The sequence below is a fragment of the Hyla sarda genome, chromosome 7 (assembly GCF_029499605.1).
Source record: "Hyla sarda isolate aHylSar1 chromosome 7, aHylSar1.hap1, whole genome shotgun sequence".
In the NCBI taxonomy this organism is placed as follows: domain Eukaryota; kingdom Metazoa; phylum Chordata; class Amphibia; order Anura; family Hylidae; genus Hyla; species Hyla sarda.
In genome coordinates this window covers 60,559,060-60,574,155 of record NC_079195.1, presented here as the reverse complement: position 1 = coordinate 60,574,155, position 15,096 = coordinate 60,559,060, and the positions used below count along the sequence as shown (strand labels likewise).

The window sequence follows — 15,096 nt, the reverse complement described above, 5'->3', positions numbered from 1 at the left end:
ATTTATTTATTTTTTTTTAAATCAACTGGTGCCAGAAAGTTAAACAGATTTGTGTAGTACTTCTGTTAAAAAGTCTTTATCCTTCCAGAACTTATTTGCAGCTGTATGCTACAGAGGAAATTCTTTTCTTTTTGAATTTCTTTTTTTTGTCTTTTCCACAGTGCTGTCTACTGACACCTGATGCCCGTATCATGAGGAAGAGAAAATCCTCACAGCAAACCTATGCTACTCTGGACAGTTCCTGACCCGGACAGAGGTGTCAGCAGAGATCACTGTGGACAAGTCAAAAAAGAAATTCAAAAAAAGCTAAGAAATTCCTCTGTAGCATACAGCTGCTAAGAAGTACCGGAATGATAAATAAGTAATTTACAAATTTGTTTAACTTTATGGCACCAGTTCATTTAAAAAAAAATTCACCGGAGTACCCCTCTAAGGTGCAGGTTACATTAAGCATCTTTGTCCATCTGGACTAGGACGCCAGTGCGTTTGCTTGATGCAGGTGACAATTGTTTCATGCACTTGTGAGCTTCAGCAGACCCAAGGGTCTTTATTTGGTTGAGCATAAAAAACTGGAAATAAATGCTATGGCTGGTGGATTGCCATTTTACAAACCTTCTACCTCCTGCTTTTTTATGGACATTATTGTATATGTTCTTCATTGCATGTTACCTGGATTATTGACCATCAGCTGAGGTGTAATAGATCCGGATTGTGAGGAAGTCTAGAGATATTACTAGTACCTACTAATACCGCTTCATAAAATCCTAGCTTCAGTATTTATCAGATAGCAGCTTCTATCTATGCTTAATGTCCCTGACATGGGGCCTTCCCCCGATACTCACAGAGCCGACCTGAGAAAATTTGGTCTTCACAATATCGTGACAGCCGGATCAATGCAGATTACCATATTGTAACCTGGTCTTGTTAATTTGTAATGACCTTTGTTTATTATTCTATGTACTTACATTTTCTTTACTGTCAAATATCTGATTTAAAGAAAAAATCTTTAATAAAAAAAAACAGTTGAACAAAAAAATGTAATAAAAGGCTCTAACTCTCTAAAATCTAGCTAGTACATAACATAGGGCCCATATACTTTCCTTGCACTAGGGCCCTGTGCTGTTTTTGCCCCTCCACACCTGGTCATGTTCTCACATGTTCTCAGCTGGTTGCCTTAAAGTGTACCCGTCAGATCCAACAACAAAAAACAGTTTTTTTAAAAAAATATATCACTCAGTACCTAATCCTGACCATGTACATCTAATTTTGTCTAGCACCTTTATTTAAATTTAGCTCACTAGTCTAAATTCCTCTCAAAGGGAGGGGGCGTGGCCTCACTGTGCAGGTCTCCGCCCCCTCCCTCAGTATGCTGTCTGCTCACATCTCCCCTAGCATTATCAAGACTACAACTCCCAGCTTGTCCTCACTGACAATAGCGGGACACAAGCTGACAGTGGGAGGATTTTTCCTCCAGCTATGAGCCCTGTGCTACCAGCTGTCAATCAAGGAAGTGTGTCCATGACATGGGTGATGATGCATGGACACGGCAGGACTAGTATGTGTCCAAGCAGGCGTGGGGGGGGGGGGGGCAGTTGTTTGCTGGCTTTTTCAGTATGAAGTACTTACTGAAATTTTTCTAATGAAAGCAATTGCAAAACCTATGGGTATAGATGCTTAACAACATATCAAAAGTTTATGTATCTGACAGTGCCCATTTAAATTAGTGATGCCACTGATCTTGAATTATGCCAGAACTATAATATAACAGATTACACTCATCGCGTTATTGGTTCCTCTTTTTACTCCACTAACAAGAACTTACGCTCATATAACCAACCAATAGCCGTTTACATGTACCTCTGCTTGATGTACCTATCTCTGCAGTCTGACATAATCAGCCTGGCAGGCAGAAGCAATTGGCGCTTGATTTGTTCTAGAACAGGGGTCTCAAACTGGTGGCCCTCCAGATGTTGCAAAACTTTAACTCCCAGCATTCCCGACAGCAGTTAGCTGCAGCAAATGGCTGTTTGGGCATGTCCAGGCATGCTGGGAGATAAAGTTTTGCAACATCTGGAGGGCCACCAGTTTGAGACCCCTGTTCTATAGTCAACCACAATTTTTCCTCCGAGAGAAACCACAGGATCAGGCAGGCGCTTGGATCTTGTTAGGAGCAAACAGTTTATTTACCCACAATGCAACGCGTTTCGTGGTAAAAAGCTTCATCAGGCAACATGTGAAACGCGTTCCATTGTGGGTAAATAAACTGTTTGCTCCTAACAAGATCCATGCGCCTGCCTGATCCTGTGGTTTTTATCGGAGGAAAAATTGTGGTTGTTTATCCCAGGAGCGGCTGCTAGATCAGGATCGGCTGCTGTCTATCCCAGGAGCGGCTGCTAGATCGGAGAACTCCCCTTCTCTATATGCCCTTACCATTGTTGTGCTTGGCTGAGTACAACCACCGCCGGTGAGCATATTTCATTATTGTTCACCGATTCTTTATATATACGGTATCACATTATGGAGCGCTTTCCTTTGTTTAAGCTTCTGTTCTATAGTGACAGCTAGTGGATAACCCTGGTAATGCAGGATGATTAGGAGGCATGGACTGGGTATTCAAGGACCATACAAAGCATTTGTCTTCTGAGCCACACTGTGGTCACCATGAATATAGCATATACATGTCTGTGTGAGGGATGACAAGGTTTTGTACAGCAGTTTCTCAAGCCATCTGCTGGCACAGCATCATCACAGTCTACAGCGGTGCTTCCCAACAGGGTGCCTCCAGCTGTTGCAAAACTACAACTCCCAGCATGCCCGGACAGCCAGAGGCTGTCCGGGCATGCTGGGAGTTGTAATTTTGCAACAACTGGAGGCACCCTGGTTGGGAAACACTGGCCTACAGGATAAGGCAACCTACAGCCCAATCCCATGGACAGGCATGGACTTACGAACAGAACAAAAGCTACAGATCAGGAAGACATTATATACCAGCAGTTAATGTCTCATTGCTCGCTATCAAACTCTCAAATCTATATAGGTCATTTGTGTTTATTAAAGCCTGATATATTTAAAGGGGTTATATATCAACTGGCTCCAGAAAGTTAAACAGATTTGTAAATTACTTCTATTAAAAAAATCTTCATCATTTCAGTACTTATGAGCTTCTGAAGTTGAGTTGCTCTTTTCTGTCTAAGTGCTCTCTGATGACACGTGTCTCGGGAACCGCCCAGTTTCTGAAGCAAATCCCCATAACAAACCTATTCTACTCTGTGCAGTTCCCGAGACAAGCAGAGATGTCAGCAGAGAGGAATACCCCTTTAACTGTCTCTTCAATGTCTCATGTTATTAGGTAAAGAAGACGGCTTTTGAGTGTGAGTGGTCAGATCGGCTCGTAGAACTGCAGGCATTAACCAGACTGGCGCACTTTGCATACAGTGCTCGTGACCTAGAGTTAGCTTTATCCTGTACCCGGAGGGCACTGATGTTGGATGAGAAGATAAGAAAACAAGACTTGTATGTATAGTTTATTCACTATAATTGTAATGCTGGATTTCTACAGCTTGAAGTGCCATGACGTTATATGAGTGTTTTCCAACCAGCGTGTCTCCAGCTGTTTCAAAACTACAACTCCCAGCATGCTCCTGTCCGGGCATGCTGGGAGTTGTAGTTTTGCAACAGCTGAAGGCACCCTGGTTGGGAAACACTGATGTATATAATGCTCCTATCTGGCTCTGAAAATGTCCCTATTCTCTCCCTCTACTTTTTTTTTTTAATAACTTTATGGTATATTACATAATCAATACATTATTTGAAGTACCAGTAAAAAAAAATAACCAATAAACAAGTCCATGATGTGATTCTATAGTAAAGCGAGAGTACAGTATTAATATACTTAAAAGGTAACAGTGACACCTGCTGTCTGGTTATAAAATGACATGTTTCTTTTTAATACTATTGTGTGATGTGAAGAATCTTAATTTTGATTAGATCATTTTCATTGCTTTAGCTTTATTTCCATCTATGTGGCAGAATGTATATGTCGTTCTTTTAGTCTTTTTTTTCATGCTGCAGTGCTAATGTAGCAGAACAATGAGTTGAAAGTAGAGAAAACATCCTAAATTGGGAAGATTTATGTGTAGTGTTTACGTTTTACGTGTGAGTTTTGTTTTTTTTCTCCGGGTATATAAATGGAGATGTGTGGATGTAAGAAATCTTGGGTAAATTATTCAATCACAATCGGGTTGGGCTGCAGTTTCATTGTGGATTGTAACTTCATCAAGTCAGTTTTCAACAGTAACTAATGGAAGATTTGCATTGCAATATGGGAAACAGCAACGCAACCTGATCGTTTTTCACCCTTTGCGTTAATTCAGCAAGTAATTGGTAATTAATAATGAGGTTTAAAGGGGTACTCCCGTGCCCCAGAGTTCTAAACATTTTGTTCAGAACGCTTGGAGCGGGTGGCCGTGATCATTATGTCACGCCACACCCCCTCCATTCATGTCTATGGTAGGGGGCGTGACAACAGTCACGCCCCCTATCATAGACATGAATGGAGGGGGTGTGGTGAGACATCATGAGGGGCGTGGCCGTGATGTCACAATCATGGCGACAATTGATTACGGCGGGGCCTACTGCACATGGAATCTGTTCCCAGGCTTTCTTTAGGCAGATTTCCTATATTGTGCATGAACCCTAAAACACACCATTTCTGCCATGTCTATGGATGGCTATAATTAAAGAGGTTATCCAGGATAACAATACGTAACTTATTGGTAGGATCTCCCGCCCAGTGCCCCGGCTAACTCCAGTTCTCCCATAGAGGGGGCATGGTGGTCAAATCTTCGTGTGGTGGTCGACACGCCTCCATTTATGCAAAGAGCCAGGACACTAGGCTGGAGATCGTGGGGGTGGGTCCCAGGGGGGGGTCCCAGCGGTGGGACCCCCGCGATCTGTCACACAAATAAGTTTTGTGATAATGGACTACTCCTTTTATGCTGAAACCTAAAACTAGTAAACATATCCCATTCTTTTCTAAGGCTGTGGCATAAGCACAATCATTGGCAGCAAGAATTTTGACACATGCGTTAACTGTTTTGCATTTCAGGCCAATGAAGTACACGAGCAATTGAGTAAAGAGCATATTGATATTTTATAGCTGTTTCTAAAAGAATAATTTTGTGGATGACAATTATGTGGGGATGTAAATAGTGTAATAGCCATGTATTAGCTCTTATTCAATAAGTAATTAGGTAATTGCTTGTGCCTCTCGCAGCCGCAGTTCTTCGCTGACGTATGAGATGTTGAGCGTCACAGCCTGTATTCAGGGCCAAAGCATAATGGACGGTTTGGCTGGAAAAAAACACTTACGTCTTTCTGCTATAAAAGCCTTCGAAATGAGCTCAAGGTAGGTGTTTTTATGGAGTAATATAGTTATTACAATTGATTAACTAAGCAAGGGCAAAAATAAATACAGTGAATAACACTATTACAAATGGTCCCTTAAAGGGGGTTCTCTACAGGCTTTAAACTTACTTAAAATTCCTTAACTTCAGCATTAAAGGAGTTTTCCACTTTTGCTAGAAACATAGATGATCACGGTTGTTAAATAGCTTGGACATCCAGTGAGAAACTCCATTCTGTAGAGCAGTGTTTCCCAACCAGGGAGCCTCCAGCTGTTGCAAAACTACAACTCCCACCAATCTAAAGGCTGTCCAGGCATGCTGGGGTTTGTAGTTTTGCAACAGCTGGAGGCACTCTGATTGGGACACACTGCGGTAGGGAAATCCAAAAGCAAGTACCATCGCAACAGAAATGAGAAATTACACTGTTCTCATAGAAATAAACAGGATGTCCGTGTAACATAGGTCCTCCAGAGCAAGAAGAATTCGGGTCCTCCAGAGCAAGAGATGGTTTTTTTGGGCTGTAGCAAAAAGATGAAGGTCCTGAATGAACAAATTCTCAAATAGGGTATCTGAATATGTGAACTAGAAAACCCCTTTAAGGACTGAGGCGTTCCTCATCAGTAACAGAAGCCTGACCCCTCAGATCGGTTTCCTTTAAGCAAACACTCAAGCTGAATCGGTCCTATCCAAACCAGTAAAATAGTGTTTCCAGGACTGTAATATGATGGCCTTTCCATGGGATAGACTACCTATATCAGATCAGTGGCAAGCCCACCAGTCAGCTTACCAAATCGGTGTATCTCAGGCCTCTTCATATGAGGCAGCTCCATACATATGACTGCAACTGTGCCAGATATTGCATCCCAGTTCCGTTCCCTTAAAGGAGTACTCCGGAGCTAACCTTTTATGGGGGAATTGGAGCATGAGGCAAAGTTATATAACATTCTAATATACTCACGTTTTCCATATGGTCTTCTTCCCGGTCTTCTCCTCGCTTTTCTCTCCGGCCGGAAGCTGGGTCTTTTGATGACGCTCGACCTGTATTTCTTCTTGATCCGCCGCCATCTTCGCCCGGTGACTAATCGCTCCCATGAGTCACTGCGGGCTGCGCCGGCCTCCCCGCCCGGAGTCGGCTACTCCCCCAAAGTTAATTTATTCTGCGCATGCGCAGTACTACGCAAGTAGCGTAGGGCTAACGCTAGGCTCCTATGGCTGCCTACGTTAGCCCTACGCTATTTGCGTAGTGCTGCGTCATTCTTGTGACACCGCTAGCGCAGTGTTTCCCAACCAGGGTGCCTCCAGCTGTTGCGAAACTACAACTCCAAGCATGCCCGGACAGGCTTCGGCTGGTTGGGAAACACTGCGCTAGTGGGCACATGGATCAGTGGGCTAGTGGGCAGATGGAGAGGGCTGATGAGGGGGATAATGGGAGGAGATAACCACAAGGGAAGGAGCTGTGGGCGTCACTTTATTATAATTTATTATAATTTCCTGGGGGGGGGGGGGGGGAGAGGAGGGGGAGAGAGCAGCAGCTAACAGGAAGCTGGCGCAGGGAGTCATGGGAAATGTAGTCTTTATGACATGGCTGCTTACTGCTACAGGTGGCAATTACAAGAAAATGGCTGGGCCAAATTTGACAAATGAGCTATCGTTGGAAAAGTCTTTGAAAGAGCTATCAGATGAGGTAAACTTTTTTTTTTAAGTACCAGCGCTACTCCTTTAAATAAAACTAAACAGCAGAGAGCTGCAGTCCCAGACACAGTCACTACAAAATGTCCCTGATAAGTACTAGGCCCAAGTGCTGATGCTTCAATCAGCTGATCAGTGTGGATGCTAGGAGTCAGACCCTTACTGATCTGACAGTGGTGGCCTAACCTAAGGGAAACCTCTCTTTTAAAGGGGTACTCCGGTGGAAAACATTTTTTTTTATGAACTGGTGCCAGATTTGTAAATTACTTCTATTAAAAAATCTTAATCCTTCCAGTACTTATTAGCAGTTGTATACTACAAATTATTTTCTTTTTGGAGTTCTTTTCTGTCTGTCCACACTGCTCTCTGCTGACACCTCTGTCCGTGTCAGGAATTTTCCAGAGCAGCATAGGTTTCCTTTGGGGATTTTCTCCTGCTCTGGATAGTTCCTGACAAGGACAGAGGTGTCAGCAGAGAGCACTGTGGTCAGAACGAAAATAAATCCCCCCCCCCCCCCCAAAAAAAAAAAAAAGAGCTGCATCTCTGGAGCTGCAGTTGATAATGTTGGGGGGAATTTAGATCTATGTACCTATCACATTTGTACAGCATTTTGGGTGAATGTGCATATCTGAAGGCACATTACTTCCCCTCTTTGATCAAATATGAACCCTATATATGTTCTAGAAATAAGCAGATAAGGTTTACTTATAATAATAATAATTCTGTATTATGTTACGTCAACATTTTCCGTAGTGTTTTTACATCACTAAAATAAGTCCCCATCCCCTTTGGGGCTCAGGATCTAAATTCACTTTTCAGTATGTTTTGTGGAGGGAAAACCACACAAAGGGAGAACATACAGATTCCTTTGCATATATTGGCCCTCATTTACTAAAGTCCAACCGACTCTTTCTCGGTTATTGCGCCAAAATTTTACTCGCAACGTCTGTGCGACTAATTATGCGACCAAATTTTAGTCGCACAACCGACAGTTTAGAAAACACTCGGAGTGGGTTTTTTTTCACTCTGAAATGGGCGTGTTTTATGCAAAAATGGGCATTTTACCGACAAAAAACAAAAAATACTTCCAAAATCACTCGAGAAAAAGTGTGAGTTTGCCTCACACAATAACCGACAGCCGAGAGGCCGAGTGAAAATTCCAAAAATGGAGTGATTTGTAACAAGGGACTGTTTGCCATTGTATCTTATGTGAAAGTAACTTGTTTTATAACCGGAAAACATTTTGTACAGTTACACACTTTTATGAATAAAATATTTAATGTTTGGGTGATAATTTTCTTATATATATATATATTTTTTTTACATTATAACGCCTGAATAATTTTAATTAATGAAACTGTTTATAAACAAACTTGTCCAAAACCTTCTGACACAAATACATTTTTATTTATAAATGGTCTTTAAGGTCCAAAAAAATGTTTGTTTTACTTGTTTGAAGTTTGTGCGACACAATTGACTAGTGCGAGACAAAAAAAAACATGCAACAGAAAAATAACCCACACGTGCCACAGATTAGTAAATAAGCCTGGAAAAAAAATGGAGTGATATAGAAAACACTCCACAATAAACACTCCACTTTTAGTAAATGAGGGCCAATGTCCTTTGTGGGATTTGAACCTAGTACCCCATGCAGTACCGGAAAACAGTGCTGAGCACTGAACCACCATGCTACCGCACTTATGTTTTAATATACCTGCTGACATCAGGATCCTATGTGCTGCAGCACACTTTATGGCTTTGCTGAAAACATTGCAGATGTCCATAGAAGCTGTGTACATAGAGATTATAGATAGCACAATCCTCCTGCAGTGATCTACTGTATAAAATCCTCACTAAGGGACTTTTATATTATAAAGCTGAAATACCAGGGGTGCTCAATTATCTTTTATGGCACCTGTAATACAGATATATCTCAAAATCAATGACTAATATCTCCTCAACTGGCATTAAACTTGCTCTGTCCTATTACTGGATTTTTCCTTAGCAGTTGTGATTTATCTGACCTTCAGTGATATAGAGAAGCGATTATAGTGCTCTTATCTGTGTAAAAGGAGACAGACCATTTTGCTGTCTTTTACGGCCCCCATACTTGTGGCAGCCAAACCATCAATTTTGGCTGGGCCTATTGAGCATCTAATGTGTATGGGGGCCTTACTGATTTCCCCCAAAAGATGATGGATTGGACATATTGGCCCTGATCTACTAAGAGTGTTGTGTAGGTTTGTTTGTGGATTATAATTCCCTACAATTTTTTCCCCATGGTATTTACTAAGGTTTCCCTACATTTTAGACTTTTCCCTACATTTTTCTTTTTTTCTTTTTGTTTTACACCTGCTCTGATCTGTAGGGTTTTCCTCAGCTTAAATCCACCAAACTTTCTGTGGAAACCATAGTAAATATGTAGATTTTTTGTAAAAATGATGGGAACATGGCCCTTTTTGATGGCCATGCCCCCCTTTCCCAGATGGCCATGCCCCTTTTTTGGGTTTTCTCAGTAAAATGGAGATTTAGCCTGTTTTTTTTTTTTTTTTTTTCAATTCTGATGCAAATTCTGGTGCACATTCTGGCGCAGACAGAATTTCTGGCACACAACCTGACACAACATGTCGGGTTTGCAATAGTAAATGAGGGCCATTGGATTTCAACTGCCCGATCTTTTTGTTCTTAGACGATAAACCGCCAGAGGAGTCGAGCAGCAGCATACCCCCCCACATTCCAAATACATGAATATTCAGCTAACAACAGCTATTAAAGGTTCATAGATATCTTTAGGCACTTGGGTTGCCAATGCTGTAGAACAGTGCTCCCCAACCAGTGTGCCTCCAGCTGTTGCAAAACTTCAACTCCCAGCATGCCCGGACAGCCAACGGCTGTCCGGGCATGCTGTGAGTTGTAGTTTTGCAACAGCTAAACAGTTACAGGTTGCAGGTCATTGCTATAAGGCAATGTTTCTCAACAAGTGTGCCTCCAGCTGTTGTAAAACTACACTTCCCAACATGCCCAAACAGCCATTGTAGTTTTGCAACAGCTGTAGGCACCCTAGTTAGTAAACACTACACTAATGGCATGCCTTCGGCTTTCCGGGTATGCTGGGAGTTGCAGTTTTGCAACAGCTGGAGGCAATCTGGTTGGGAAAAAATGCTGTATAATCACATTACATACTACAGTGCTGGCTACACTGCTTAATACAGGAGCCTAAAAGATGGAGCAGGACACTTTGGGGGGAACTTATCATTAGCACCGATTTTTGTGCAATGCATAACCTGCTGTGCCGCAGGTTGTGACGCAAAATTTATTATGTTGCGCACGTCACTTAATAAATTTGTGCAAATGACAGAAAGCCCTTGGATAGTGCAAAAAAAGCTCAAACCTATTCCCACGCCAGCCTGTCACTGGAGTACATATGCGCAAAAATAGTTTTTACACAATTTATAAATTCGGCGCACCAACCAGTGCATCTGCTAACTACAGCCCCTGAAAGTGCACAACAAGAAATGACGAAGCCAGTGTAGACAAAATAAAGTGAGTACAAAATTGGATGATAATTTTGGCGCAAGTCAATGTGCTAAATAAATTACACAGCGCATGCAGTTTAGCAGGTGCACACATGTTAAAAAAATTCCTTCCTTTGTCTCATATATTTAAACAGCCTACGTCATTGGCTGCGGCCAGTGCACACTCCTGCACTATGATAGTTTCTCTTTATAATTGGAGGTACCCTTTAAATCACCAATAATAGATCTGTAATATGTTTACCAACTAGTTTATGCAATAAGTGAATAATTTGCATTACTCCTCTCTGTTAGGTTTGGTGGTGAAGCTGGAAGCCCTTCATTAACATTACAGGCTGCTAAACATTTCTGGTATGCTTGTTCTCCACTGACAAATTCTGCCAAAGAACGGGGACCCCTGAAGGATTCTGTCATTTGTGTTATCAAGGCCCTGGCGGATGCGGAGGTCAAACAGAAAAAGGTACAGAGTTTAGGGGAGAAGCTGAGGAGTACGCCAACCAGACACTAAACCCTGTGTCATGGCTTGGTTTTAAACCAAAAGGCACTGCATTGTTTGTGCAGCAAAAAACTTCTGGCATTCCAATATGAAGAAATCTCCTATCCAAACTGTTTGGTGGGGGTCTGAACACTGGGACTCTTACTGATCCTGAGAACAGGGACAAAATGGTTCCCAAAATAAATGAACTACATCAAGCAATCAAGGCCAGGTCTTTGTAGTGCAGATGGTCTGCTTAGGATCTGTCATTGTATAATCACCAGAACATTTGGGTGAATGCCTCAAACTTTCATCTAAAATACCAAAACCAAACATTTTTCTTTAGACCCACAGACATATTACATTACTAGACCACGAGCAGCATGAAATAGTTAAAGGGACCTTTATCACAGTGATCTATGATGGACTCTGAAGAGCTGTGCCGTTTCAGAGTAATTGTGGTTAGAACTTTGGTCGGGAACCGGGCCATGAGTCACCGGGCCAGTGAGGTGGATAGCCCCACGCAGCGTGATCGCGAGGGGGCAATCCACTTCTGAGGTACCCAGAGGGCTGCTGGTCCCGGCTCTCACATTGATAAAGCCTGGCAGGACCAAGCTTTATCAATGGAGCGCAGATCACACAGATCAATGTGGTTCTATGGAACTATATTGATCTGTTTGAGGAATCTAATGATGTAAAAAAAAAAAAAAGTTTGATAAAAAAAAAAAAAAACACACACATTAACCCCTTCCTTATTAAAAGTTTAAAACACCCCCTTTTCCCAAATTCCATATAAAATATAAAAACATAATAAATATTGCGTAAATGTCTGAAATATAAAAATATAACGTTAATTAAACTGCGCGGTCAATGGCGTATACATTAAAAAAATTGTCCAAAATTGCGTATTTTTGGTCAATTTGAATACCCTTAAAAAATTATAAAAAACTATCAAAAAGTCCCATTAAAACAAAAAGGACACCCATGAAAACTTCAGATCATGGCGCAAAAAATGAGCCCTCATACCACCCCATATATGGAAAAATAAAAAAGTTATAGGGGTAAGAAGAGGTCAATTTTAAACATACTAATTTTGGTGCATGTAGTTATAATTTTTTTTTTAAGTAGTAAAATAAAGAAAAACCTATATAAATTGGGTATCATTGTAAGCGTATGGACCTACAGAATAAATATATGGTTTCATTTCAACCAAAAAGTGCACTGCGTAGAATTGGAACCCCCCAAAAATAAAAAAATTGCGTTTTTTTTTTCTCCAGTTTTTCCCCACAAATACTGTATTTTTCGTCATATAAGACGCTCCGGCATATAAGACGCACCTAATTTTATAGGATAAAAATCTAGAAAATAAAGATTTGAACCAAACACAATGTAAAGTATAGGACAGTGATCTTCAACCTGCGGACCTTCAGATGTTGCAAAACTACAACTCCCAGCATGCACGGACAGCCGTTGGCTGTCCGGGCATGCTGGGAGTTGTAGTTTTGCAACATCTGGAGGTCCGCAGGTTGAAGACCACTGGTATAGGAGGTAGTACTCCATCGCCCTCCATCGCTGTCGCCACGTCCCAGGGGTGTCCCCGTCGCTCCGGAACGTCTCTGCTGCCCGGTATCCTCGCTCTCCGTCGCCGCCATGTCGTCGCTACGCACGCCGCTCCTATTGGATGACGGGACGGCGTGTGTAACGACGTGATGACGACGGAGAGCGGCGGCCATGCAGCAGATCCTGGCACGGAACAGACACCGAGGAGGCAGGTAAGGTCCCTCCCGGGGTCCTGTAAGCTGTTCGGGATGCCGCGATTTCACCGCGGCGGTCCCGAACAGCCCAACTGAACAGCCGGGTTAGTGTTATTTTCGCTTCAGACGTGGCGGTCAGCTTTGATCGCCGCGTCTGAAGGGTTAATACAGGGCATCACCGCGATCGGTGATGTCCTGTATTAGCCACGGGTCCCGGCCGTTGATTGCCGCAGGGACCGCTGCGATAGGTGTGTATTCGCCGTATAAGACGCACCAACTTTTCCCCCCCAGTTTTGGGGAAGAAAAAGTGCATCTTATACGGCAAAAAATATGGTAAATTTTTTCTGGGTTTGCCGTAAATTTTGTGGTGAAATGATTGATTCATGATGATTGTTCCAAATTACAATTGGTGGCACAAAAAATAAGCCCTCATATGAGTCTGTAGGTGTACAATTGAAAGCGTTATGATTTTTAGAAGGAGGTGAGGAAAAAACGAAAGTGTGATAATGGAAAAACCCGTAGTTGTTAATGGGTTAAACATAATGCTATACAGTGTGACTGTTGTGATCCCCCTTTTTCTCCACAGGTCTTTTCTAGCCCTCTCCTTCTGGTTTTACACACTTTTACGGTCTGTTGTTTTTTGGCAGCTGACTGCATAGCAATGTTAAAGTGAACCTCATAAATGTAAGGCTGCTGTAATAAACATTGATGTTCTTACATGTCAATGAAATAATTTAAACCTTGCATTAAATAAAGAGCAGGACAAGCCTTGTGAGAGTTGAGCCGCGTTCACATCTCACAGTCCTGTCATCAGTTATGCTTGTGATTAACGATGGTTCTGTTACTGAATAAACTGAGATAAAGATCACGAGCAGATTACCCCGCAGGTACGCCTATGGGATGTCCAGAAGTTCACAGCATTAATAATACATTTTCCATTGCTAGAGGTCAGAAAATGATACCATGTTATTTCACCTGTGGCCCTCCATGGATGTTCAAAGCCGTACAGTTCATGACCCAGAAAATCTCCAAGGTAAGCCATGAATTAGTAACTTTATTTAAAAAAATAATAATAATAAGACGTTCTGTCAATTATTGTCAAATATGTCTTATGCAGATTTTCATTTGACACCCACAAAAAGCTTCTTGCGCACTAGTTCTGACAGTACTGTCTGATTAATGTTAGTATGACAGCTCTCTCTTTATGTCCAGATGTAGATTTCATTGTTATTTGTAGAAGTTTTTATTCTACATGCCATTATTAGTCTTTACCCAACTTTCCTACAGTCTTAAATGGAAAATCTGCTTAGTTATGCGGTGATACCAATGTAGAAGACCACTCCATAACTTGTAGTAGTGAGTGCACAGTCTGAATTACAGTCTTCAATGTTGTGTCCCCTCAAAATAACTCAACACACAGCCATTAATGGCTAAACCTTGGAAACAAAAGTGAGGGCACCTTAAGTAGAAACATCTAAATTGAGTCCAAAGTGGCAATAATTTTGTATGGGTGCCATTATTTTCCAGCACTGCCTTAAAGGGGTACTCCACTGGCCAGCGTTCGGAAGTAAACGTTCCGAATGCTGTTTTCTCGCTGCGGGGGTCGACCATGCCCCTCATGACATCACGGCCACGCTGCCTCAATGCAAGTCTATGGGAGGGGCCGTCACGCCTCCTCCGATAGACTTGCATTGTGGTTGGCGTTGCCGTGACGTCGCTAGGCGCGTGCCCGACCCCTGCAGCACGAAAACAGCGTTCAGAAGATTTACTTCCGAACGCTGGCCAGTGGAGTACCCCTTTAAGCTTCTTGGGCATGGAGTTCACCAGAACTTCACAGGTGGCCACTGGAGTCCTCTCCAACTCTTCTGTAATGACATTACAGAGCTGGTTGATGTTAGACACCTTGCACTCAGGCTGTGTTTATATAGTTTTATAGAAATGTTTCTGTAAAGCTTTTCACCTTCTTGCATCATATGTCCATTATTCAGGCTGGTCTTAGGAGTTGTTATTGTGGCTAATAACAGGCATATGCATTCATTGCAGGCACTTCCAGTGAATCAGATCCATATAATCAGGAGCTCAGCTTGAAAGCCGCACTATATGAGTTACTGTTCAACATTTTTGCGGATAAGAAAGACTGGCAGTCGGGCCTGAAAGTACTGGATGAAGCTATCAGCATCCTGCCCCGTACAAGACACAGGCTGTAAGTGTGACTACCTTATTTTCTATGATCTAAAAGG

At 42.2% G+C, this 15,096-nt stretch overlaps 1 protein-coding gene across 2 annotated transcripts in view; it reads left to right on the top strand.

Moving 5' to 3' along the window:
• The window catches only part of CFAP46 (cilia and flagella associated protein 46), a 236,144-nt gene that overhangs the window by 74,961 nt on the left and 146,087 nt on the right, over positions 1-15,096 (top strand). For both annotated transcript variants that reach the window (XM_056529249.1, XM_056529250.1), the window contains exons 23-27: positions 3,350-3,513; positions 5,276-5,407; positions 10,922-11,087; positions 13,802-13,889; positions 14,900-15,059. In XM_056529249.1, the coding sequence (XP_056385224.1) occupies positions 3,350-3,513; positions 5,276-5,407; positions 10,922-11,087; positions 13,802-13,889; positions 14,900-15,059 (710 nt within the window). The remainder of the gene's footprint in view (positions 1-3,349; positions 3,514-5,275; positions 5,408-10,921; positions 11,088-13,801; positions 13,890-14,899; positions 15,060-15,096) is intronic.